Source organism: Myotis nattereri (genome assembly GCF_964212035.1).
Source record: "Myotis nattereri genome assembly, chromosome: 7".
NCBI classification, from domain to species: Eukaryota; Metazoa; Chordata; class Mammalia; order Chiroptera; family Vespertilionidae; genus Myotis; species Myotis nattereri.
Genome location: NC_138082.1, coordinates 26557790 through 26584703, shown reverse-complemented (window position 1 = coordinate 26584703; position 26914 = coordinate 26557790). Strand labels below are relative to the sequence as shown.

The following is a 26914-nucleotide window of genomic DNA, read 5'->3' as shown; positions in this document are numbered from 1 at the left end:
ATGACTGCTTTTCTGCTAGAGCAGCAGAGATGAGAAGTTGTGACAGAGACCATATGGCCCAGTATATTTACTGTGTGAAACTTTACAGGACAATTTTGCTGACCTCCGCCATGATAAATAAAAGAAAACATAGGACAGACTCTGAATGTATATTTGATAACACTTTCCATTCAATATTTTAAGGTTTTTGAAGTCAGAAGAAAGGAAAAACTTTGATATTCCAAGACAAGGGTATTTTCTATATTTGAATTTCCAAGCTAAAAAAGAAAGAAAAATATTATATAGTAGTTTAACACAGAGACTTATCATTTTGGTTCTTTAAGAGGTTCATCTGTGGGCCCAGTAAGTCAGAATTCCATTGAGTTTCACTGTAAGATAACATAAAAAATATTTGTTAATATTTTTCATGGGCAGGTTGTAAAGTGATGTTCTAAACCACATATCATTTATTTCTCCCTTAGTGTGCACAAAAGATACTCAAATCCAATAGGCAGTTCTGCAGCAAGTTGGGGAAATACCGCATGCCATTCGCTTGGGCAATGAGGTAGGTTGACAATTACAACCAACAGAATAGACATGCATTTGTAGTCAGCATTGGAAGCTTCCGTTTTGAACGCTTCTGTGTTACTTGTTATTTTTAATATACTAACACCTAGAATAATGCTAATATGTTCATCTTTATAAATACCTTGAGCTCCCCAGAAATGTGTTTTACAAGAAAATCAAGATAACTCATACTAAACTGAGGCCACGACATAGGTATAGTGTTGGCATGACCAGTATGCTGTGGGTTCTTGGTAGAGTCAAATCAAAGTCATAACTTGTTTAGGATATAAATTTTATCAAACACCTGACATTATATCACCCCTGAGAGTTTGGTGTGTATAAAATTCAGATGGACACACTCTGATGTCTTAGGCAGCTGCATGTTTTCATCTATCCGTAGAGCACAGGTCTATGTATGGTTGTCTAGAAGCCTTCAGGTTGATCATTTAAACTCTCTTTGATTTTGGTGCTGATTAGCATAGCTAAATTTATCAGTACCAGTTGATGCTGATAGCAATGCTGAGTTATATAGACACTGATGATGGAATCACCCTCCTGGAAATATAACCTCTGCATAAAGAACAAAAATAGTTTGTTGGATCTACTCAAACATCCATTATTATTGTCCTCTTCAATCTCTGTGCATCTTTATTAGTATAATAATTTCTTAAAGGAGGAAGAGCCTGGAGCAGACATAAGGAAAAAATGGCCAACAGTGCACAAATCCAATGAACTACAAAATGAGACTGCCTATTAAGTAATCATTTGAATGTTGATAATGCTGTCCCATGGCAGCAATTTTACAATGCAGAATGGAGTGAGAACCCGTTACTTATGCCATGCTTAGGTCTCCCAGTTTCCAGCGATGAGCAGAACCAGAGTAAACTCACCATTGTTTGTTATAGTTTTGAGGGTGTTACTTAAAGTTGGTACAAGTAAGTGCAGGAAGGAGAAATGTGGGAGTCTGGGCAACAGTAAGCCTAGATAGGCTCACACGGTCTCTGGGAATTTGTGTGCTGTAAGGCAGCCTTGCAGTACGGGAGAAGGAGACCAGCCCCAGGAGTCTGACAGAAAGGGTCTAGGTCAGGCCACCACTTACAGTTTGTAACTTTGGGCAAGTTTCCTTCCTGATTCTCACGGTCCCCATTTACAGAAGGCAGGTGACAACACTGGCCTCATGGGCAGTAAGCGCAATCTCAGGTGCCGAAGCCCATGGCATAAAGTAGATCATAACTATCACTCGATCTCCCTTTTCCCTCTCTCTCCTACAGGGACAATTAATACCAGGAGAGCCTGTATGAAAAACTTCTAGTGAGATATACTGAACACTCTCTGATAAATATAATGCTTTTTACTTCTCATATGTTTCAAAAGAAAGGATAACTGGCGGTAATTTGCTGGTCGAACTTTTTGACATTGATAAGTATTCTCAGCAGTTCCCACAAGAAAATCTACTGGAGCAACTAGAAACAAAATATCCCTTGGCAAAAGTAAAATATCCCAATATAGCAAAATTACAATGGTGAACGTATTTTCTCTTTAAGGATCCAGCATTGTTGTGAGGTTTCAGAGGCAGGCATTTTAGAACCAGAGATGGGTTTGAAATCTCAACTAGACAAGTGAACTTAAGCAAGTACTTATGGTCTGTCTTTACCTCAGATTTTTTAAAGGAATGGTTTTAAAATCTATTTTTATTGATTTCAGAGAGGGAGGGAGAGGGAGAGAGAGATAGAAACATCAATGATGAGAGAGAATCACTGACTGGCTGCCTTCTGCACACCCTACACTGGGAATCGAGCCTACAACCCAGGCATGTGCCCTGACTGGGAATCAAACCGTGACCTGGTTCATAAGTCGATGCTCAACCACTGAGCCATGCTGCCCAGGCTAAAGGAATTTTTAAATCATTCTTTTTCAAAAGAGGACAGAAGGGAGGGAGAGAGAGAAAGAGAAACATCAATGTGAGAGAGAAACATCACCCAGTTGCCTCCTGCATGTGCCCCAAGCGGAGATCCAATCTGCACCAGTGTATGTGCTCTGACAGGGAATTGAACCCACCACCTCTTGGTGTATAAGACAATGCTCAACCAACTGAGCCACTGTGGCCAGGGCTACCTCAGATTTTTTTTAAATGTACAATAGAGGAAGGATAATACCAAATTTACTCTTGCAGGAATTAATAAGCATGGGTGTGTACCCAATAAAAGATAGCCATTATTAGAAGTCATTATTCTCATGTGATTATTATGAATTCTCCTGATTAGATCACACTCACCACAACAAGCTCCCTTTCTAGTAAATTTGAGGCAGTGAGAAATAAGTAAAAGAATTACCCATCACAGAGCAGTAAGGGAGAAGTACCAATCCAACTTTCAAGTTTCTAGTAACATATGTTGGAAGAAAGACAGATGAAGTTTCTAGGGAGGCTGGCAATGTTACCACTATTAAAGTAATTATGTCTAAGACAGGAAAGCCAACAAAACCACAAGCTCATGCTACATGAATGCCTGATGAGTGGTTTGGTTGTAGGTTAGGGAATAGTATATACCACCAATTTCTGTATATATATGTTTTAGACTTCCATAGACATTACTAGCAACTGAGAAAAATGGTTAGCATACATTTCTAAAGGTTTTATGTTATACTACTTGTATTATCTAACCACAAAAATAAGTATCAGGTACAATTAAAGAAGATTTTAACTTTATTATATGGAAACTGCTTCCAATAAACATTGAACGCTCATTGTTATTCATGTGATTTTGACATAAGCTAATTCCTGACATATTTCAATACCCTACTGATACTGCTAATTCTCTGGCTACTTCTCTTTTCTAGATTGACATTAGTCTCACATTACAGCTTTGAGTGTATCCTAAAACATGTTGGCCCTTAAAATCAACTGTCACTAATCAACTATCACATAGAAGTGACAGTGTAACATATGACCATATTTTTACCCAGATCTAATCATCTGACCCACTACAAGACACAGATGCTCATTGCTGTGAACATTTTATCTGAAATTCATGTTCTTATCTTTGACACCAACTGTGGTGCCATTTTACAGCAAAAAAACCCCACAAAACATTTAACCTCCAGTAGGTAGGGCATTTTACACTCATTGATTCAGGAGAAAATCATGTTGTTAAATGGAACCCTCTCTGTGCATATCATCCTAGAATAATATGTGCCCTAAGTCCTTGCCAAGACTGTTTTTTATTTCTTTACTCTGTTTCATGCAATGTTCTAAATGGGCCAGTGCACAACACTGAATTTTCTTTAAAATTAAATGAGACTACAGTAAAATATTGTTCTTATATTTATAACTTAGAGAAGGTACACAATGTAGTAATATCCCCAACAAATGGTTATTCAACCTCTGAATCCTTCCAGTGACAAAAAGTCAAGTGCCTCCCACTGTGGTTCTTTCTGTCTTTCTGTAGCTCTGATGATTACATAAGTCATTTAAAAAATGTTTAAACTGTTTGACAATCACTTCTATATTTTGTTTTCCATAGCCACAAAAAATATGCCCAATTCTTTCTGTACATTGTGGCATTCACGCTACCTATGAATGAAGCTCTAAGGGACACCTAAGCTTCTTTTTCTTTTGGGTAAACATTGCATTTCCTTCCATCATACCCCAAATGCCATGATTCTGAGACTCACATATACTGATCATTGCTCAACTGCGGCAACTGGAATTAGTAGGCACAGTGTTCCAGCCACCCTGAAGCCATCTGTGTAAGTGAGACAGTCTGTGTTCTGTTGCCAGTGAGAATATTTATCAAGCAAGGACAGGGTGTTTGGTGCTATGCAGGACTTCCTGGTGCTGTGCTCCTCATTCTCTTTATAATGTTTCCAATGTAAGTGAGCTATTTCTAGGACAGAACTGTGGATAATAGCAAAAACGAGTTACACAACCCATGCCTATCAATATATTTGCAGAAGCTGGTTAATTAAAAAAAAGAAATTCCTGTCCAAGCTCAGTTAGTCTTCTCCCATGTTGGGAAATACACCATATTTGTTTCAACATGCCACGCACATGAATAAAAGCCCTATATTATATTTAATAAAAAATATTTGTCTAGTTAAATATTTTCATTCTGCTTCATTAGTGTTATCTGATAGGAGAGCTTTTCCCCCCTCACTTAGTACTTAACAGAGAAAAATTGGAAAAAGATGGAAGGAATCTAAAATATTATTCTGATAAATTTCTGGCACATTTTCTGTATTACTAGACATTAAAGCTCTATGATCAGATATCTATTTAAATGACCATTTCAGCCTGAACACTGAAATCTTTGGCTAATTTAAAGAGTAATAAAATCATCTAGTCAAGATCTTTAAGTTAGGAGGAATAAAAATTTAGCATTTCTTCAACATTAGAGAGAAATCAATTATACATGCATCTGATTTTCTTTGATAGGCAGAGTATGATGAATGATGAGGAAGAAAAACTGAAGTAAGCTGTGTTGTGTATACTAGTTTGTCAGCAATGTTGCCTGACATTACTATATTGTTTGGACAAAAACAATTTATATATTTTAACTAAAATCTATGTAGTTCCAGTGAAATGGATCAAGAAAGGAAATAAATGACTTCGATTCATGGTAGTATCATTAGTTAGTACAAAATTCTGACTCAGATGTTCTCCATTTCATATCTGTCTCTGTCCTAAAATGTAGGACTTGGGCACATTTATCTCCATGAAAATGTTTCAAGCGTCTGGCCCTTGTACCCATGGTCAGGTTCTTATCCTTTTTTTTATACTTATAAAACTAATGGTACGTGACCCTGGCTTGCTCAGAAAATAATGAAGAAGGAATAACATGTTCCTTTCCTTTCAGCTTCCTTAGGTTTGATATGTTACTAAATCATAAATAAATGTAGTTGTAATATGGGTGCTGTCACTTTAGATACTGAGTTGAAAAATAAAAAGTTAAATATAAATATAGTGTCTAAATGAAACTTTTGTCTGAGAATTTTTCTTGTATTTTTATTCTCTAAATTTTTTATAATGAAAGTTTTTCCATTATAAATGGGAAATTAAATTATTTTAATCACCTAAAAACACAACTCTGTAAATAGTATCCAAATACCAACCTAAATAAATATTTTTTTTTCAGATCAGTATTTAAGGACAACCAGGGAAATGTGGACAGAGACTCAAGATTTTCACCATTATATAGACAAGAAAGTAGCAAGATTTCAACCGAGGACCTACTTAAACTAGTGTCAGATTATAGAAGGTAGGACTTGGGCTATACTCTTGAAATTAACATAAATCAACATCATTGCCACCATTGATTTGTAATTTATGCATAAACAATACTACCATTGCTAATTTCAAGCTACCCATGGGGCTTGACCAAATACAGAATTGGGAGGAAATGTGCACAGCATTATATAACATTTCCACCATACAATACACGTAAATAACATCAAGATTCTGGATCATCTATCTTGTAGTAAAATAATTAGTAAATGATGAATTTTGAATATACTTATAACCTTGGACTTTAATACAATTTGTTTAATGGTAAGTTTACATAATTTCATTTTCAAAAATGGTTGTATTTAACAATTGGCAGGCAAAATAACTGAAAATTTAACAATCAGCTCTCACAAGTTGGGAAGAGCTGGCTCTGACCTACCACTGTAATTATTCCACCTATCAAAGTCAATATCCTGAAAGGGAGAGAGCACTTGAAGCTGTTATCAGGCTACTATGGTTTTCACTTTACTTTAAAGGAGGTTGGGCGAGAAGGTTTTAGTAGAGAGAGAGGGAAAGAAATGCAAGGACTCAAGAGTCAGGAACCAAGACTCAGAGTGAATGGAGAGCAGGGATAGGCAGGAAGGGAGTGTCTGCATGCATTTACAGGCTGGGAGAAGGCAGAAGAACCAAGATCAGGGAAAGACTCTTTGTCCTTCTTACTGTTAGTGAAGAGGAGAAAAGCAGACTCGTCCACTTAGCGCTTGTAACAAAGGCCAGTGCTGCTCTCAAGGCTTCTTAAGATTCTTTATGAAAATGGATTACTGAAACCAGTTCAAATACTAGTACTTTTTGGTACAGAAAACTATATTTACTATTATACTTGTTTAGCCGTTTATGTAAATGTTATCAGAAGTAGGTGCAAATAAATTTAAAACAATTTAGGATATCTGTAACTTGACCCCTCCCTGGTTTTTATTTGTAATGGCAATATCACATAAAATTTAGTTTTCAAAATCAAACCAGCTACATAAAGTCATTCACAAGATTGGATGGGGTCCTACTGTCTACCCTTAATCAAAGCTCAGAATTACAGTTGACTGTTTTTTTCTTGACAACTAGAATAATTCAGTGTGTGTGTGTGTGTATGTGTGTGTGTGTGTGTGTGTGTGTGTGTGTGTGTGTGTGTGTTTATATGCTTTCACAGGGCTGACAGAATAAGCAAAATGCAGACCATTCCTGGAAGCCTGGATATTGCTGTTGACAACATTCCTTTGGAGCATCCAAGTATGATGATGATGTCCTAGTTTGCTTGTAGAGTTTTTAATATTTAGTGTTATTTTGGTTAGTTGGTTAGATGGTTGGTTACAAAGATTTGTTTGGTGAGGGTTTTTTCTCAAAGTTTGAGATAAATGGAATTTATTACCTTACAGAAATTTAGGGCTTCTTATTTCTTTATTAAGAAGATAAGTATAGCCCTAACCGGTTTGGCTCAGTGGATAGAGCGTCGGCCTGCGGACTGAAGGGTCCCAGGTTTGATTCCGGTCAAGGGCATGTACCTTGGTTGCGGGCATATCCTCAGTGGGGAGTGTGCAGGAGGCAGCTGAATTGATGTTTCTCTCTCATCGATGTTTCTAGCTCTCTATCCCTCTCCCTTCCTCTCTGTAAAAAAATCAATAAAATATATTTTTTTAAAAAAAGAAGATAAGTATAGTAGGACACTAACTATATTCAGGGTAACTTAATACTTATCTGGTGTGCATCATGCACAGAGCAAGGTATTAAATTATATAATTTAATCCTCAAACCCCTAAAGGGTTGCAAATGCAGAAAGTCAGATTCAGGTAGAATGATAAACTAATAACCCATAATGGGAGAACCTATATTCATTCTATCTAGTTCCTCAGACTCAAAATACAGGGCTGGTTCTGCTGTCCTGTGCTGTTGGTTACTCTGAGCACCATGCAGAGCCCCCCAGCGGTCATACGGTGATTAGAGCTAACAGTGGTTCTCAACCTTCCTAATGTTGCGACCCTTTAATACAGTCCCTCATGATGGAATGTAATTAAAGCATAGTGATTAATCACAAAAACAATATGTAATTATATATGTGTTTTCCGATGGTCTTAGGCGACCCCTGTGAAAGAGTCATTCGACCCCCAAAGGGGTCGCGACCCACAGGTTGAGAACCACTGCAGACTGTAATTACATGGAGGAAAGCATTCATCTTTTTCAGAATATGGTCAAAGTTCTATTTATGTCAGTGAAATGAAAATTTGAATTTCAGAAGTGTATAGTAAAGAATTAACTTAAAAATAGACCTAGCCGGTTTGGCTCAATGGATAGAGCATTGGCCTGCAGACTGGAGGGTCCCAAGCTCAATTCTGGTCAAGGGCACGTATGTACCTTGCAGGCTACCAGCCCAGGTCAGGGCCATGTGGGAGGCAACCAATCAATGTGTCTCTCTCACATTGTGTTTCTGTCTTCCCTCTTCCTTCCACTCTCCCTAAAAATCAATGGGAAAAAATATCCTCAGGTGAGGATTAGAAGGAAGAAAGGAAGGAAATGAGGGAGGGAGGGAGGGAGGGAGGGAGGAAGGAAGAAAGGAAGGAAGGAAGGAAGGAAGGAAGGAAGGAAGGAAGGAAGGGAGGAAGGAAGGAAACTTATAAATAAGAGTTTCAAAATTTATTTCTTATGTGGTGAGATCAGCTTATTTTGTTTAGTTATTTCTGATTATGCCTGTTCGTGACTTTCTCAGTGATGCAAAGAATGAATCCAGACACCCTAAAATTAACTACAAGCAGGGTGGGATGGGTGCCACAGGATGGCTGAAGCACCATTAGCATTGTGAAGTTTCTTATTTTTATAATTTTTCCATAAAACATCTTATTATGAAATAAAATGAGAATTCTAACTTAAGCCATGTTCCAAATCACTTTTATATTGATTGGTATGAAAAAGAAGAGGACAAACTAAGTCATTTCCTCTCTCTGATGTGAGGGATGCGGCTTTTATTACCTATGGGAAAGACAAGTAACAAAAGAGATAGCTAAAATATTCTTTTTGTCAGGACTGTGGGACAGTAGAGAAACTCAAATAAATTATAGAAATTTTATAATTTATTTTTTTAAAAGACCTGTAATTTGATTCCCCAGCATATTTAGCTAATAATTTTGCTTTTTTGAACACAGGAAGATTCCAGATGGGATAAAGGAAGGTAGAAGTCCTTGCTATTTTTCAATACCACAACTTCAGCCTCCAAACTATTTTATCAGAGAAATTTTGATTTATAAATTCCTCATGGTCTTCTTTTTAGACTGTACTTACAAGGTTAGATTTTTAAAAGATTATAAAAACTGAAGAGAAAAATACAATAAATTATAGCTAATATTGCAGAGGGGTTTCAGGTCAGATCTATGTTGTGAAATCACCCTGTAGGGAGAAAAATACTGTTAATCCACTTGATACTATTAGTAATAGACACCCAATATAGGGCAATGGGTGAATCCCTAATACCTGGTGAGTGTGCTCAAAAGATCAGTAGCCAAATTTTACTTTTTATATCAAGTTCAATACAAAAATAATTATAAACCTATCTGACAGATTTACCAGTTTTTACAACATCAATTGTATTAAATATATAGTTTGATTGTCTAGCATGCCTAATTCCTACAAATTTTTCATGCTAGCATAATTTAACATATTGTCATAAAAGAATGGAGTTTCTATTTTGAGTAGATTAATTTTAAAATATGTTAAGTGTTATTCACTTAAAAAATCATATTAAATGACAAACTCTTATTTTCTGATTTTTAAAGACTGTGTAACATCGTCCTTTATCCCTGTCAAGCCTTTCAATGTGATGGCTCAACCAGAACCCACAGTGGAGGTGGAAGAGTTTGTTTACGACTCAACAAAGTATTGCCGTCCTTATAGAGTATACAAAAATCAAATGTATATTTATCCCAAGCACCTCAAGTATGACAGCCAGAAATGTTTCAACAAGGTAGGGTGTGTTTCTGAAGTATCATCCTCTGTCTTCACTCTTTTTAGACCACATTAAGATGGTCTCCTGAAAGTTCAAATACAAATTACCATAGTTCATCACTTTGGAAAAGAAAATGATTTGAAGGAAATGCTTAGTAATGGGCAATGATGAGTTTCCCGTTAAAAGTGCTTAAGGATACACAGTTGTGTTACACATTAATAACCTTTCTAAATTAGCCCTAAATAATGTTGTTCTAGACTTTTTTCAGTTTCTTAAGATACTCTGCGCATGGCATGCCTGTCCCTTTTGGACATGAGTTTTTCTTCTCTTTTAAATAATCTCTCCAAATCCTTCTGCTATTTCTGAGCTCTATGGATGTCACAAGAAAGTATTGAGTACTGTACATGTTTTGGATTTAATTCAAAGCTACTTATTTTAGGCACTTGGATTGCTTTTTGGTGTTATATTATAGGCCATTATAATTTCCATTTCCCTCGCTGTAATTTCAGGCACGAAATATAACCGTGTGCATTGAATTCAAAAATTCAGATGAAGAAGGTGCCAAGCCCGTGAAGGTAGGCCAAGTCCACGGGGGACGCAACATTAAAGGGTGGGCAGGCACACGGTTCTCTCTGCCACCTGGGGGCTTTTTATTCGAGTGTGGTTGAAAGAGGAGCAACACAACACATTTATCCTAAATGTACCTGATTGAATAGCCATCATTAACTAGAGCTATGAGAAGTGCCAGGCTGTGGCTCTGCTTAGCTTTTCATAATAGAGAAAAAGGAAAACGATTCTAGTGTGAAATAAATGCAAAGGTTCCCCCTGGAAGACTGCAATTTTCAGAGAGTAGCCTGCCTCTGGATTTGGCATGCTTGATTTAAATGCCACCTCCCAGCTGGCCTGCGTGTGGCCTGTGCAGAGGGGTTGCTGCATACTGACCTACTAGCTAATGCACTGGGCCCATGGGATGCTCACATTTATGGAAGGTGCGTCAGGCCAGAGGAGCTGGGAAATAGCTCTAGGACTTCAACGGTCCCACTTGTTGGTCACGTGGTTTTATAAGAACAATAAAGCTATGAGGTTTGTATGAATTGTGCTGTTTTAACCTATAAAGCTGCCACTGGGTGGCATTTTTCAGAGTTCATATTTGATATCAACTGTTTTTATTTTAGGGGCTTCAAACATAAAATAACCTATAAAAATAGGCAGGAAAATAGTTTCTAGCTGGCCGGTGGCCACATCTTCCCAGTTGCAGTGAGTCAGAGAAAAGACAAAACCAGTTGCTAATGAACCCCACAGTCCTCTGAGATCGCCTGTTAGGTACCAATTGAGTTCTCTGCGTTAAGAAGGTCAGAAGAATAAGCAGTTTGAGGGATTGAATGAGTCATGCTACAGAGAGACTTCTTTAAAATAGCCTCGAGCTGCTCTCCACATCCACAGGTTCCAAGTTCCACAGCACATTAGCAGCAGGAGAGAAAAAAGGAAGTGAAATGGAGTAGCCAAGCAAACAAAGGCAGTGACCAGATGGCAGACACACCAGGCTGTTAGAGCAGCATTCATGCGGAAAAGTCTAGGAAAGAAGGGTAGTAGCAGGGGCGGGGCCCCTGTTTCACTGCATTCTAAAGCTTCGCACAGCATCCTGAGCCTTGGGCAAAGGGAGCCTTTAAGCTGCATGAGTAGGAAGTGCCCTGTCACCTCCCCTGGCCTGATTAGGGGCTGGGATCAAATGGTAGTTTCATATGACGGAGCCAGGAGCCAGGTCTGTCCTTCCTGCTCATTCTTGGTTGGGGGCTGGCATGTCAGGGGCTAGCTAGGGTCCAACCACTCCTATGGTCAGCCTCAAACTCTAGGCCTGTGCTGGATACTCCCATAGGAATCAGAATGGGACAGATGCAATCTCATATCCTAGTCATCAAAGTTAGGTAATGGGGTGACTTGGGTGTTCAGTGTCAATGTAATACCTACACCATGAATTAAAGCCTTCACATTTTTCTTTAGCAGCCACCCATTGTATAATACATTCAGGGCAGCAGGTCAAAGGAGTTCAAGGTCACTTAGATGTCACCTAGGCCAGCAAGTTATCACAAAATTTATCTTGGTCCCAGGATTCGTAACTGAAGAGTTGTGGCCTTTATTGTGCTCAGGGTCAATTTCAGATGCTCATAATTATTCAACTCATAACTTTTTAAACAGTGTATTTATGGAAAACCTGGAGGGCCCCTCTTCACCTCAGCCGCCTACACAGCAGTTCTGCACCATTCCCAGAATCCGGATTTCTCAGATGAGGTAAGGGCCAGGCCTCCACTACCCCCAGCAGCTCCTGAAACTGCGGGCCAGATAACACACAATATAAACACTCAGTCTAGCCCGCACCACAGACTGAAGACCTGCCTTGGCAGCTGTGTTACTTAACCAAGATTTAGAAATTACGTTAATTGACAGTTCCTCCAAAAGTATGTTGCAAATTCCATTAGTTCAATCCAGAATTGTCTTTTAAAAATGTGATGTTTTTCTCTTATTTCTTTGGTCAATATAATAAAGATTGTGTTAGATAGCTTTTACCAATCAATTCTATATCATAACAAAAAGAACAAATGAATACATACACTATGAGCCCACACTATTGCTTATAATCAGTGTGAATTTGAGTGACCTAGACCCCCCTCATCTCTAAACATGACATGGAATAAACCCTGCTCTGGCCAACTCTCAAGACTCTCTTACTACTTGCGTGAAAAGAGAAAAATTCATTATGTTACATTGTTAATCATGGAAAATTTGAACTGTATATTGGCTTTTTTAAAACCAGGCTAGCATGCTGGTATGTAAAGAATATTTAAGCTTGCAAACCATTACCATTCAGGACTTCGGAAACTTTATCATGCGTCAGAATCACCTGGAAGATTTGTTGAAATGCAGATGATTGGAAGCCTCCCCAGATTTTTGGATTCCATATGTCTGGAATGGGGCCTGAGAATTTGCACTTCTAACAAGTTTCCAGGTGACACTGATGCCACTGTTAGTTTGTTAGTCCCAGGGACAACACTTTGATAAGCAGGGTATTAAATTTTTCCTGAATAATGTGGAAATAAATTAGAGAGATAGATAGAAGATAGATAGATAGACTAATAAATAAGCTGGTAGGTTTCCAGGGTGCTTGTCCCAGCATCAAAAATGATTCATGAATCTGGAAAAGGGGCTGTGCATAGATGACAGAGGAATCCAGAGACTAATAAAGAATCCGGAGACGACATATAATTTTGAAAGGCATTGGGGGTCTGCAGACCTTCAGCTAAAGGAACTGAAGACTCCCTCCTTGTCTAGGACCCTTGCTTTTATTAACACAATTTGTTCTACGGCAAGGTGGAGATAATACACTTCAAAGGGTAAGGTTTCAAAGGGTACAGAAGCATTGTCAGTTTGGGGAATAGCCTATGGCTGTTCAGGTGTTTAGCCAGTAGGAGGCAATAACATGTAGATTAAGATGCCCTTTAACTGTCTGGCAGCCACAATCAGTTTCCTATTCAGGTTTGGGGGAATGCCTTTAGCCATTCCCAACAGGTGACTACATGTGTGACTCAACCCTGTTGAGTCCCCAAGTTTCATCAACCTTTTGATGAAACTCTTGAAATTATGACATGCTGGAATTGGTCTACAGCAGTAGATAATTTGCATGGCTCTCTATCACATTATTGCTTGATTTGACTATTCTGGAAACTACTTAGTTGCAGAAAAGGAATGGAATGCAGCTTGCCTGAGTGGGATCCTGGGATTCCAGTGTGAAGTGGTGATCAGAAGACGGGGGTCCTTGCCCTGGAAGATCACATTACTAACAAAGCCATAATCTCAGTGACTCTAAGCCTGCAAATATATCTCATCTTCATTTACCCTCTGTCATCCCACTCACAAGGCTATTGGGGGGATTAAATGGAAATGTATGTGAGAGATGTTTGGAAACTGCAAAGCTCTATAAAATGTAGAGGGTTTCAAAACACGTCTTTCCAGGAATATGGAGTTTGCTTCTCATTAAGACTATTCTTAACCTACATCAACTTTGTTTTATGTTTATCCAGAAGCATTATAACTATAGTGTGACCTCTTCATAAAATGGCTTATTACTTAGTTATCACAATCTATATTTTTATACACTGTACTACATATATTTTTGTTATTGTCTAAAAGGAAGAAACTTCATACTTAAGTTACATCATGTATTACTACCATGTTTCTCAGCAATGTGCCTGTAATTGCCTGGGTATCTTATAAAAATTTAGATTCTAATTCCAGAGGTCTGGGGTAAGGTCTGAGACTCTGTATTTCTAATGAGCTCCCAAGAGATGCTCATACAACTTGTTCTGTGCACACTTGTTGGGAGACAAAGAATTCCTCTTCTCTCATTTTGTGTCCCTTCACAATAGATCCTCAGGCTGGGCCTTGTTTACTTTCTACAGTTATGTCCGTGTGTGTGCATTTAATCCACACTATAACAGCATGAATTATCTAATGAGACATACTAGGTATTCTAAATTATCACAATCGACCACAATAAAGAAGTGAAAATATCAACATCTTAACGCATTACTGCCAGCAGGATGGGTATTGAGTGAGAGTTAAATCAGTACTTCTGACACTAACAATTAAACATAGACCTAGATTTCAGTGAAAGAATTCTTTAAAGAATTTTGTCTTGCTCTGACTCTGGGAAAATTATTTTAATCTCGGTCCAACTATTATCTCTTTCGTTGCAGGTGAAAATTGAGCTGCCAACACAGCTCCATGAGAAACACCATATTCTGTTTTCTTTTTTTCATGTCACTTGTGACATAAATGCAAAAGCAAATGCCAAAAAGAAGGAGGCTCTGGAAACATCAGGTACTGACAGGAAGCAATCTGAGATAGCTTTACATCTCATTTGTTGGACTTGAATTGGAGAGTATTTTAAAAGCTCTGATTTATTCCATTTTTAGGGAAGTTTTATAATCATAATAAATAACTGTATTGTCCCCTTTCCCCATGGAGGTTTGTACTCAAAAGTTTACTCTTTGTTGTTCCCCTGCACAGTTGGATATGCGTGGCTTCCTCTGATGAAACATAATCAGATAGCTTCTCAAGAGTACAATATCCCAATAGCTACAAGCCTGCCTCCTAATTATTTACGCTTTCAAGATTCTGCAAGTGGAAAGGTACTGAATGATGTATAATTTAAGAGAAAGAAATACATGAGCTAAATGGCATGAGGTTATCTTCTTTCTGCTATTTAAATGAACCCAACCATGTAGTTATACATCCATTATAATTATGAATCAAGTGCACCTATGATATTTCAAATATCTTGTTTACTTTATGGCCAATAGAAATGATCTATTAGCAATGATCCCTTGATACCACACTGGTCTCATTCACCAATATTGCCAGGTGTATTTGCATCTTTTATTTTCTCTATATATAGATTAATGGATCAGGATGGCAAATGAACATACACTAAATAACCTATTTATCTGCTTTCTCTCAGATTGCCACATTAACAGTAACAAACTCTTTTTTGTAGCAGGGCGGGAGTGACATGAAGTGGGTTGATGGTGGGAAACCACTTTTCAAAGTCTCAACATTTGTTGTCTCAACAGTGAATACTCAGGTGAGCATGGTGTCTGAAATGTCAGTATCTTGTCCAACAGGTAGAATCATAAGGTGCCTCCTGTATTTACAGGAGGAGGAGACTCACCATTTCACAGGGTGTCAGAAGAGCTGGTGATTGAAAAGGAAGAATGTGCCCTGACCGGTTTGGCTCAGTGGATGGAGCGTCGGCCTGCGGACTGAAGGGTCCCAGGTTCGATTCTGGTCAAGGGCATGTACCTTGGTTGCAGGCACATCCCCAGTAGGGGGTTGCAGGAGGCAGCTGATCAATGTTTCTCTCTCATCGATGTTTTTAACTCTCTATCCCTCTCCCTTCCTCTCTGTAAAAAATCAATAAAATTAAATTAAAAAAGAAAAAAGAAAAGGAAGAATGCATAATTATATGCCTCTCCCAGGGGAAATAGAATGTCCTAATCCATAAAAGTCCAGGCACCAAAGTACTAGAGTGTATTTGTCAGGATGACACCTTCCTTGGAAGATGGTGCTTCCACTGACAACACCCAAATGTTAAAAATGTGAAATGTTAAAAATAAAGACTTTGGACCTTTACCTGAAGACTAACTCTAACTCCCAATGCCCAGCCAAAGCTTTCCTAATGGGAAGGCCATGAGGTCAGCAGAACTGCCTCTGATAACTGCCTTGGCCAACTTCTGGCTCAGTGACCCTGGGCAAGTCACTTCACCCAGCATTCCCTGTTTCCTCATCAGGAAAAGGATAACAATTAAGCCTCTCTACCCAAGGGTGTGGTGATGATTAAAGTGAGAAATTACATGTGAAAGTATTTCATGAACTGAAAAATGTGATGCAAATATAATTATGATCATTGTCACATTACCACAAACGCACCCCTCCCATTGTGAGACATATTTTACCCCAATGTGAGCATATTCCTGGCACCAATTATAAACTGCAAAGCAAATTATCACAAGTACCTAGAACACATTTTTCTCTTTCCTTAAAGTCTCTGTATATCTGCTTTTTGATTTTTGTTTCATGCCGCTTTAAATTTAGTACATACATAGTTGCTAAGAAAAAAGAAATAAATTAGGACCACACATAGATCGGATCAAAACTTCTCTCAGTAATCTCAGGTGCCTCAGGCCAAATGCAGTGGTCTTTCCCAGACCACAGATGGCCTTCTAGAATTGACAGATAGACCCAGAGAATGTATCTGACCCCTCAGCACAGAATTTAGAGAATTTCCAAAATGCCACCCCCTTTAGTAAATACCATTAAAGGGTGTCTCAATATGCAGGGGCTGGCATAACAAAATACCACAGATGGGGTGGCTTAAACAACAGACATTTATTTCTCACAGTTCTGGAAGCTGGAAGTCCGAGATGAAGGTATCGGCAGAGTTGGATCGTTCTGAGGCCTCTCTCCTTGGCCTTCTCGCTGTATCCCCACATGGTTGTTCCTCTGTTTGTGCAAATTTATGCTTGTATAAGGACATCAGTTATATCAGACTAGGGCCACTCTAACTGCCTCACTTTAACTTAATTACCTCCAAACACAGTCATAGCCTGTGGTACTGAGAGTTAGGACAACAACCTATGGATTTGGAAGAACACAAGGGTAAGAGTCATGTTATATCATGATGTTAGTGTGAACGTCCTAGTTTTTTATTAGCTCTGGCAGTTAAGTCTGAAAAGATCCCTATGCATTCCTCGTATGTGTTAAGGAATATGTGATAAAAATTGATAGAAGTCTGTGGAAGAAACAGGAGCAAGAATATGAAAGAAGGCAATTTGAAAAAACAAAAAAAAATGTAGAAAGCCAACGAAAGTAATTCTCCAGCCATTATCATGTAGCCGAGAAGGAAAACAAATCTATGAGCATGAAATAGGGAAGAGAGTTGGCTTGTAGTTTTTTTCAACTCTAGCCCTCCATGAGACGCGGAAATGAAAGCTGTCATTGATCTTTCATAAAGCACTTGCACATGGAGGCATCGATCCTACAGAAAGGCTGCCTCCCATCACCATGATTGTTACACAGTTTACATGTCCTCAGAAATAAACACTTTTATTTTTGCCGTTTCAGGATCCATATGTGAACGCATTTTTCCGAGAGTGCCAAAAAAGGGAGAAAGATATGTCTCAATCACCTACCTCAAATTTTGTCCGCTCTTGTAAGGTAATGTGACATGCAAATCATTTCAGTGGTCTTTGGGGAGAAATGGGCTAAAGGGACCTTTGTAATTTTCATTGACTCACAAAGTAAGAGGTAATTATCATTGAAGATTTTTAAATGCCTTATCAATGAAGAGAGTCAATTATTTCATTTCACAATTCCTTAATAGTTTCTGTCCGTGGATTAATAAACAAGCATAAGTAGGTGTTTCAAAATAAGAAGGATTGAAAATTAAAGCCAATTGATTTTAAATTACTTTTTAAAATCGCATTGCCACATTGCTCCCATGCCTGCACACCATGCTAAATGCAATGAAGAGCAAGTTCTGAAAACCATCAGCAGAATAGGCTTTCATTTAATCAGTGCCCTTTTGTTTCCTGTTGGTTTACTACAGAACTTATTGAATGTGGAAAAGATTCATGCGATCATGAGTTTTCTGCCTATAATCTTGAACCAGCTCTTCAAGATTTTGGTCCAGAATGAGGAAGATGAAATAAGTACAACTGTGACCAGGTATTCATAACACAGCCTCAGGAGAAGAGATTTTTCTAATCTGTAGTTACACAGAAATTTGATTATAACTGAATGGTCACCTAATTATGTATGCTTGCCTTTCATTTGAACACATATCTCTAATTTAAGTATTTCTTACTCTTGATTTCTAATCATCTGTTGTTATAATTTAAGTAAAATACTATACATCTTTTTCAACTTTCCTTTGTGATATTTAATTAAACTCTTTAATTTGAGGTAATTATAGATTCACATGCAGTTGTAGGAAATAATGCAGAGAGATCCCATGTTCCTTTTACCCAATTTACCCCAAAGGCAACATCTTGCAAAACTGCAGTACAGTAGCACTAACCAGGATATTGACATTGATAGACTCAGAATACAGAGCACTCCATCTCCACAACTGTTTCCCTCTCATCCCCACCCACACTCCTCATCCCAGGTAACTACTCAATCAACTGTTCTCCACCTCCAAACCAAATTTTGTCATTTTAAGAAATAAAGAAATATATATATATATATATATATATATATATATATATATATGACTTCATCTATGTATCTATACACATATCTATTTCTATATCTACTCTTTGGGATTGTTGTTTTTCTTCACTCAGATTAATCCTCTGGAGAGTCATCCAGGTTGTTTCATCTATCCATAGTTCCTTTCTTTTTTATTTCTGAGTAGTATTCCATACCACAGTGTGTTTAACAATTCACCAGGTTGTTTCCAGTTTGGGGTAGATTTGGGGTAAATATAAATTATCATATCACTAAGAAAAATGACCAGTGTAATTGCTGGGTTGTATGAGAGTTCTCAAGAAAATGTTGAGTTGTTTTCTACAGTGGCTGTACCATTTTACATTCCCAACAGATCTTTTTCTTTTTTTAAAATATTCTATTTTTCTTCAACTCTTCTCACTTTAGGTTTGTCTATACTATGCATTCTGCCAACATTACTAATCTGTCTGGTGACTTTGATAATCACAATTTCCTCTTCATAGAGATCATGTTTTGAATTATTGAATCATCTATTCCTAATGTTGTTTTTCAATTAGTCACAGCATTCCAGAAATAAAATTACTCTTGGCATTGACATGTTTGCAGTACTTTCTGAACTCACAGGCATATGATTAGCCTTTTTCAGAAGGAGGGTCTTTGGCCTTGGCTGTTTGTTTTGGGGTTTTTTAATATATTTTTTATTGATTTCAGAAAGGAAGGAAGAGGGAGAGAAAGAAACATCAATGATGAGAGAGAATCATTGATCAGCTGCCTCCTGCATGCCCCACACTGGGGATGGAGCCTGCAACCCAGGCATGTGCCCTGAACAGGAATCTACCCATGACCTACTGGTTCATAGGTTGATGCTCAACCTCTGAGCCATGCCGGTCAGACTCTTTGGCCTTGTTTTTACTAAAATGGAGCCATGAAGCTCTGGAAAGTGAGGGCAGCTCTAAGAGTTCCATAACCAGCCAGTTCTAGACACAGATTAAAAGTCCCCAACTCTATCTTCAATGGGTGCTGTTATAGCATGAGTATATGGGTCTGTGTTGACAAGATTCCTAAGTATTTTAGCTGATAGATCTGTTGAAATTCTGAGATATTCTTAAACACAACAGCTCCATATGGAGTAACTGGAAGTGTTCATGTGAAAATACCAACCCTTACCATCACTGCTATAGAAACCCTGTCCCAGCTAAGGGTAGGAAAAAAAAGACTATACATCTTAACCTAATTACTTTTTCCAAAAGCATTGACATATAGTGCCTCTCGGCTGGAAGTGAAGCCCTTTAAAAATGAATATGATCATTCAAGGTTAAAGATCTTAAGTTTTAATCGGGCACTAAAAATGATCCTTTTTCCAAGAAGACAGCGTCAGCAAGCACAGACACCATAATAGCACATTCAGCTCAGGCAAAAAAGAAATCTCCAAAGTGATACTACAGCCATAAGACATTACTTATATCTAGTTTTTAGAGATTTCAAGGTTGGAAATGGCTAACAGGTACTATAGATATTAAATACTCAATATTGGAGGGGTACAGGAGATGAAGGAGAGTCTGAAATTGGTTCATTCATTTATTCATTAACTAGTAAGCACCGTTTTCAAGCACTCCTGTGACAAACCCAGTGGAATTTTTCTGCCTTCTCCAGAAAGGCCACTGAACATCTCTGTTTTTCCAGGGTTCTGACTGACATCGTCGCCAAGTGCCACGAGGAACAATTGGACTATGCTGTCCAGTCATACATTAAGGTATGAAATCACCACTTGGACATTGGTCCTATGCCCTTGTTCTGTGTGGCTTGTCTCATTTCCTGTCTACATAAGTGGGAAGTTTTTCTCTTTAGCTGGGTGGTGTCTACCATAGTAATACCAAGCATTCCTCTTAGCTACTTAGAATTTCTTCTCTTTGCATTGATGAGCTAGATGTATTGTTTGAATGTATAAGTGAATAAATAACATGTACATGTACAAATGAATATTTATATGGTGGAAAACAGCCAAGAAGTTTGAGCTAGAGAAGAAAAATATTGTCCTTTGGACGTCAACATTACAAGAAATGAAATTTCTGTGTAAATTTAAGGAAGATTTTTTTCCTGTTGGTTTGTTGAATGCTCTATGTTTCTTCTATAATGTTTTCTTAGCTTTTCTTATTGTTTTCTCAGGCATTATTTCATTTTCCCAGTTACTGTATATTTGTACCTGCTTCTGGTATGTTAAGTCCTTTATCCTCCGGCATGAACCACTAGCCCATTCCATCAACTGTGCACTGCTTCTTCCAGTGTCCTTCAAGTTTATATTCTCATTTCCAGTTGGCCTGTGAATTAATGCCCGTGAACTTGCGATGATGTTTGCACATTATAAACCCTGTCTGAATGTCATCTTTTTGAATGAAAAAAAAAAATAACCCAACCAAAGATAGCTTAGTTCACTTTATGATGCATAGAGGACCTAAATTTCTATCTTTTCTATGCATAGGTGAAATCTTTTTGGGACATAGACCATTTTAATTAAAATAATGTATTGCACTAATACATATTGATAGTCATATACCCATATATTTTAGATGTCTAGAAAGGTGACTAGAAAAGAATTTAAGGTTTTTTTGTGCTAGAAACTTGGGGGGGGGGCTGTTGTGTTTTTCTTTAAAAAAAACAAAACACCTGTTGTTAAAGGAAATAATTAGAAATGTCATTCTGGAGTGAACCCCTCTGAAATACCATCAGTGAGAAATTTTTTTATTACAGTTTTATATTAATATATTTTCTACCTGCCAGAAATGTTAGATGGTTTCCCAAATATCTAACTTTAAGTGTATGCCCAGATGCCAAAAAATCATGTTACTTCACAATCATTTCCCTTTGCTCTAATTTTACTCAATATGATCTACATTTCACTTTCAGAAAGCCAGATTCTTAGATTCACCTATAAATGCCTTTTTAATTTGCTCCCTGTTTTTGCATGCTTTATATGGTGCTGATTAATTTATATTCAACAGAACCATCTACTGAACTTTTACTCTCTCGATGCTTACCTCAATTTTCCATTTCACTCCTCAAAGGCATTGAGACAAAACAAATTCTCCAGTCCACATTACACAAAGTCCTCTTCATTTCAATGCAGTTATTATATACCTTATTCCAAAGGAATCATTAAAAATTACATTAAGAACCCACTGGTTTTGTGACATTTTTTGTGACAGTCAAGTCTAGATCTTATGAGAACCTTAAAATCAGCTCTGAGACTCCATCTGTGACACTCTTGGAGAAGTATATTGCCAATGCATCCTGGGATGGTCTTTATTTCTAACCAGGATGTTTGAAATATCCCGATGAGATCATTTGATTTTATAATAAGAGACTGCTTATTTAGCTTGCTCTGAAGGGGTTCAAATTCGGAAATATGCCTATGTAGAATTTCAAACTGATAACAATGCCTAAAGATGTTATGTAACACATTTTCATAATCTAAAACAAATACAGCCTAACAAATATAACCAATTAAAATGTTACTCTGGAAAGATCATTAAAGTAGCAAATGGGAACCTAGATTCCAGTCAAGGTTCAATAGTTAACTTGAGCAGTCAGCTTCTCTGAACCTCACTTTTCTCCTCTGTGAAGTGAGATGGGATAGACCAGATGAACTTCTAGCTCTCTGATTCTGTGATTGGACTCCTGTTATAGTACCTGGTTGACAGTCTGACCTTGACCAAGGAGTCTGATTTTTTTTTACCTTTGGTGGGAAACGTTATTTTTAACATGTAGATAGATATTAAGCCCCACAAGTAGGACTGTAATGAAAACTGATGATCTGTTACCTATATTTGCTTTGATGTCCTTGAGAGATGTGATATTTCAATGCAATTAATATTTATTCAGAAGCAAACTAAACACCATTTCAAGTTCAGTGGTGCTAAATGCTGCTAACTCACCCATCTATGGTATCCAAAATACACACATACACCATGTCTTTTTCAAAAATGTGTGTCTAAAGCAATCCAATGAAATGCCATGGGCTACAGAAATTCATAGAACTGACATGTGATAGCCAAAATTTTAAAATAAGAATATTTCAGAACTAGTCATAATGCCCTTAGGCCTAAATGACTGTGCATGATATTAGGTGGTTATGACATTACCTTCACATGAGCCATGATCAAGGGGAAAAATCATATTACTCTTGACTTCAGCTAGTTTCATGCATCTCTTAGCTTTTCTTTCTCTTCTGGGATGAACGTGGAGAAGTCAGGCCCCATGAGGACACTTATCTGTTGATGAACACTGAAGTTCAAACAAATAATTACAGATCCAAATTTGAATGTGCCTCTGCTTTGAGTTTCTTGCTTGCCTTCACTCCTGATTATAATGAAGTCTGAATTGTGGATATTCTGAAAAAATGACCTCCCTTGAGGCAAACCAAACTCATTAGTAAAATAGTGTAATTCAGTAATAAGCATTTTATATTTGAAATATACATGTAAAAATTGATGGTACTATCCTTAAGATAGATGAAGAAAAACTGAAAACTAAAACCATTATATGCACTCAGTGGTGCATGCCAAAACCAATCTTTTGAGAAATAAAAAAGTGAGTAGGTGTTATCTTACTGATGGCCAATGTTCATGATCCTTTGATGCCTGTGCCTAAGCATGAGGTGGTAGGCCCTGGGCATGTGGGGAGCTCACCTACTGGCCTCTGGAAGGCACCTGCTTCCCCACTTGGCTATTTGAGTGGGTGCTCTACCCTTTCAGGATGAAGAAATGCTACCATGCCACCTGTTACCAGTGGAAGGAAGGAGAAGGGGAAATGTGTCCTAAGTAGGTGGGTCAAAGCCCTCCATGTTTCCTTGAACCTGCTAAATTGCACTCTCACTCTTCCTTTGATTTCTACAAAAAGAGTTTCAAGGAGAGTTTAGGTGAGCCAGGCCCTACCTGTGCAAAGCCATAAATAGGAACAGGTGTGTACTGCTCTTCTCATTGGGCCTTCATTTATTTCATGACAAAATCTGGTATGAGCAGATAATCTTGAGTTATGAGTTATTCATGGAACATTATTTTTGAAGTGCTGTTTTCTTAAAGCATCTTATTTATTTCACTCTTTGGATTTTGTTCAGTTCGTGTTCAAGACCAGGGCATGCAAAGAAAGAACAATACATGAGGAACTGGCTAAAAATGTGACTGGTCTTTTGAAATCAAATGACTCAACAACAATTAAACATGTCTTGAAGGTAAGGAATTGAAAGATGATTCTTTCATTATTAGTATAAGGTTCACTCTCACCCCCAAGAGGTGATCGCATCCACTGATTTTCGCAGATCATTTCTCTTATAGTTTCTAGCATACACATATTGAAACTGTAGCATATAAAAGCATTAAGCAAGAGAGGTCTATGTCAACAGAAAAGATCACCTTAAGAATAAAATGAACCTCAGTTAAGTTCTTTAGCCTAAAGACAGAATAAATGTCTACAAAGAGTTACCTCAAACATTCTTCTAAGTATAATAAAAATCAAGTGTGTTGAGTTTATTAGGCATATTATATACCAACAAAAGAATTAATGATATGTTAATAAATATATTGACAACAGAGAGGAAGCCAAGAAACAGCCACTCTTTGACCCTAAAAAGTTGAAACAATAAGGAAGGGATGGTAAAAAGTTTATGAAAAGACAGCTCAAATTATTGTAAAAGAGTGAACTTAGTCCCCAGCTTAATTAATTATCTATCATGATAGGACCCTCAGCTTCATGATGCAACATAAATGAACCTTAAAAACAGAATTTGTTGAATGAAAAAGGCAATCACAGGAGAATACATACAGGATGATTTCATTTACATAAAGTTAGTGGCAAGCAAAACTAAATTTATTTCTTCAATGTATGTTATTGGTAGCAAAATTATGAAGTTAAGCAAGGGAATGACTACAATAAAATTCAGGATTGTTTGTAGTGGAGGGGAAGGGAAAGAGAGAGGATGAGGGGGTGCATTATTTAAACTGTATATATATAACATAGACTTTTTTTTATCTGGGATAAGTATCACCCTTTTACTCTTGGACCTAGGGAAGAAGAGCCTTCAACCTAGTGCTTGCTTTAGTCTTTTCTGACTGATCCACACCCCATAGGGAAGGATATAACAGTAGCCAAGAGGAATGCTCACTGGGAGCTCCTCCCATGCCTTCCTAATCTTTGAGGAACCCCAGAGCCCCCGCCTCATGGGCTTACAGGCTTCCTCGCAGGCCTACTTAGACCTCATTCCTAAGTCCCTCCTTCACTGGAAAAATCTTCCTGCCTGAGTACAACCTTAGAACCAAGTGGGGAGCAGTTTGCAGTGGAAGAGAGAGACTAGTTTGTGGACAACACTTGGATGTGCAGGCTGGACAGTCACACATGAACCAAATCCCTCTAGGTTCTTCTAGCCAGGGTTCTTCTCCCCTGAGAGCCCCATATTCTGGTACAACATTCCAAGTTGTCATGGAGTTATGTTTGTTAAGGTAGGATGATCAAACTTTGTTAGCATGACTTCGAACTTTAAGACCTGTGGCTTCAATTTTTTATCTTGCCTCTACCCCTTAAAATATTCGGGGTGGGCCTGCTAGGATATATTTTAATATAGAAAATTTTAGTTTTGTTTAGATAAGTGAAACAAATAGAACGTCATGGATAAATACTGCATAGGACTATTCTTTAATTAGCCATCCCAAGTAAACTGGCATCTTGTTTTAAACATCTTTGAGATGACAGAGAAACTGAAAGTCTGCTATTTACTTTTACCATTAAGACTTCGGTACATCCTAACACATATCATTGCTCTGATGGATTTACTTTCAAAGAACACACTGTAAGATAAAGATTCTATAATATTACATGATGTAAAGAACAAAATTATCATTATTTTACCATGGAACAAATTTCTCACTGCCTTTTCTTTTCCTAACAGCATTCCTGGTTCTTTTTTGCAATTATCCTGAAATCCATGGCACAACACTTGATTGACACAAATAAAATTCAGGTAAGATCATAGGTAATACAATGCTACCGAACAATTATGCTCATGAACATGCTGTCAGTAGTTCCATTGGTATTTACTTTGTAAACCATAGCAATATATGTTCATTGCTTTTTAAGCAGGAGAAATGACTGTGTGTCACTTTAATCTCCATTGTTTTCCTTCTTGCAGCATGCCAGGCTGGGTACTCAGAATCTTAGAAATTTAGGCTCAGTCTAACATCGATTTTTGTGTTTCTATCTATAGCGAAATGTGCGTCTAATGATAAAGTTGACTTGTGAAGATGATTGAATCTTGCCTCTCTCATGAAAAAGGGGCTGTGTAAATTCATGAAGTAGAGCCTGAGATGGGAAGTCTCAGCTGCCTGGACTTCTCCATTGTGGGCAGGAGTTCAGGCAGCAGGAATGGATTCCTGGACCTAATGCTGGTCTTTAGGGACCCATGGAGTTTCATTCCATGTAACACATGTATTCTCCTAGCCACACCATTTTGCATCTTGTGGCAGAAATCTCTTGACTCTGATGTCCCACTGGTGCCCGCTGTGGCAAATGCTGAGACCATGAAGTAAAGACTGGCTGGTACAAACTTTCATCTATGAGTAAGATCTGAAGACCTAACATAAACCATGGTGATTATAGCAGATGATGAAATTTGCTAAAAGAGAAAAACTTAAATGTTCTCATCAAAAACAAAAATGACCAAACCAAAAAAAAAAAGATAACTACGCGAAGTGATAGATGTGTTAATTAACTAGATGAGGGAAATTCTTTCACCCTCACATATAAATGTATCAAAATATGATCTACACTTTAAATATCTCACAATTTTATATGTCACTTATACTTCAATAAAGCTGAAATAAAATTTTAAAAAGACTAGCTGTATCTCACTACTTAATAAAGGACATTTTAAGCCAATATTTTTACTCATTTAGTTACTTAGTCATTCATTGATTTCTTAGAGTTGCTAATTGGGGGATTTCTAGTTTAAAAAAATCAAAGTACTTGATTTTTCACTAAATGTGTCTAAGAAAATCTAGACCAAAATTTATTAAACCATTAATAGTATGTACTTCCTGAAAGGGAAGGGAGGGGAATTATGATGTGAGAGATAATATAGTCAATAATATAATGGTGGGTGCCAGGGTTCTAGACTTATCAGAAGGATCACCTCATTTATATATATAGAAGCCTAAGCAATTTAACAACTAAACAACCGAATGACCGGTTGACTGGTCGTTATGTCACGCACTGAAAACCAGGGGGCAGACGCTCAATGCAGAAGCTTCCCCTGGTGGTCAGTGCACTCTCACAGCCAACCTCCCGCAGCTGGCCAACCTCCCGCAATTCCTTCCCTCCCCCCGCCCCCCCCC

General features: G+C 37.8%; 1 protein-coding gene across 4 annotated transcripts in view; it reads left to right on the top strand.

The window, feature by feature from the left end:
• The window catches only part of DOCK10 (dedicator of cytokinesis 10), a 210507-nt gene that overhangs the window by 140570 nt on the left and 43023 nt on the right, over positions 1–26914 (top strand). For all 4 annotated transcript variants that reach the window (XM_081096072.1, XM_081096071.1, XM_081096070.1 and 1 more), the window contains exons 14-27: positions 462–544; positions 5679–5801; positions 6972–7051; positions 9583–9770; positions 10262–10327; positions 11949–12041; positions 14504–14627; positions 14817–14938; positions 15304–15390; positions 17430–17522; positions 17914–18032; positions 20220–20289; positions 23650–23763; positions 25474–25545. In XM_081096072.1, the coding sequence (XP_080952198.1) occupies positions 462–544; positions 5679–5801; positions 6972–7051; positions 9583–9770; positions 10262–10327; positions 11949–12041; positions 14504–14627; positions 14817–14938; positions 15304–15390; positions 17430–17522; positions 17914–18032; positions 20220–20289; positions 23650–23763; positions 25474–25545 (1434 nt within the window). The remainder of the gene's footprint in view (positions 1–461; positions 545–5678; positions 5802–6971; positions 7052–9582; positions 9771–10261; positions 10328–11948; positions 12042–14503; positions 14628–14816; positions 14939–15303; positions 15391–17429; positions 17523–17913; positions 18033–20219; positions 20290–23649; positions 23764–25473; positions 25546–26914) is intronic.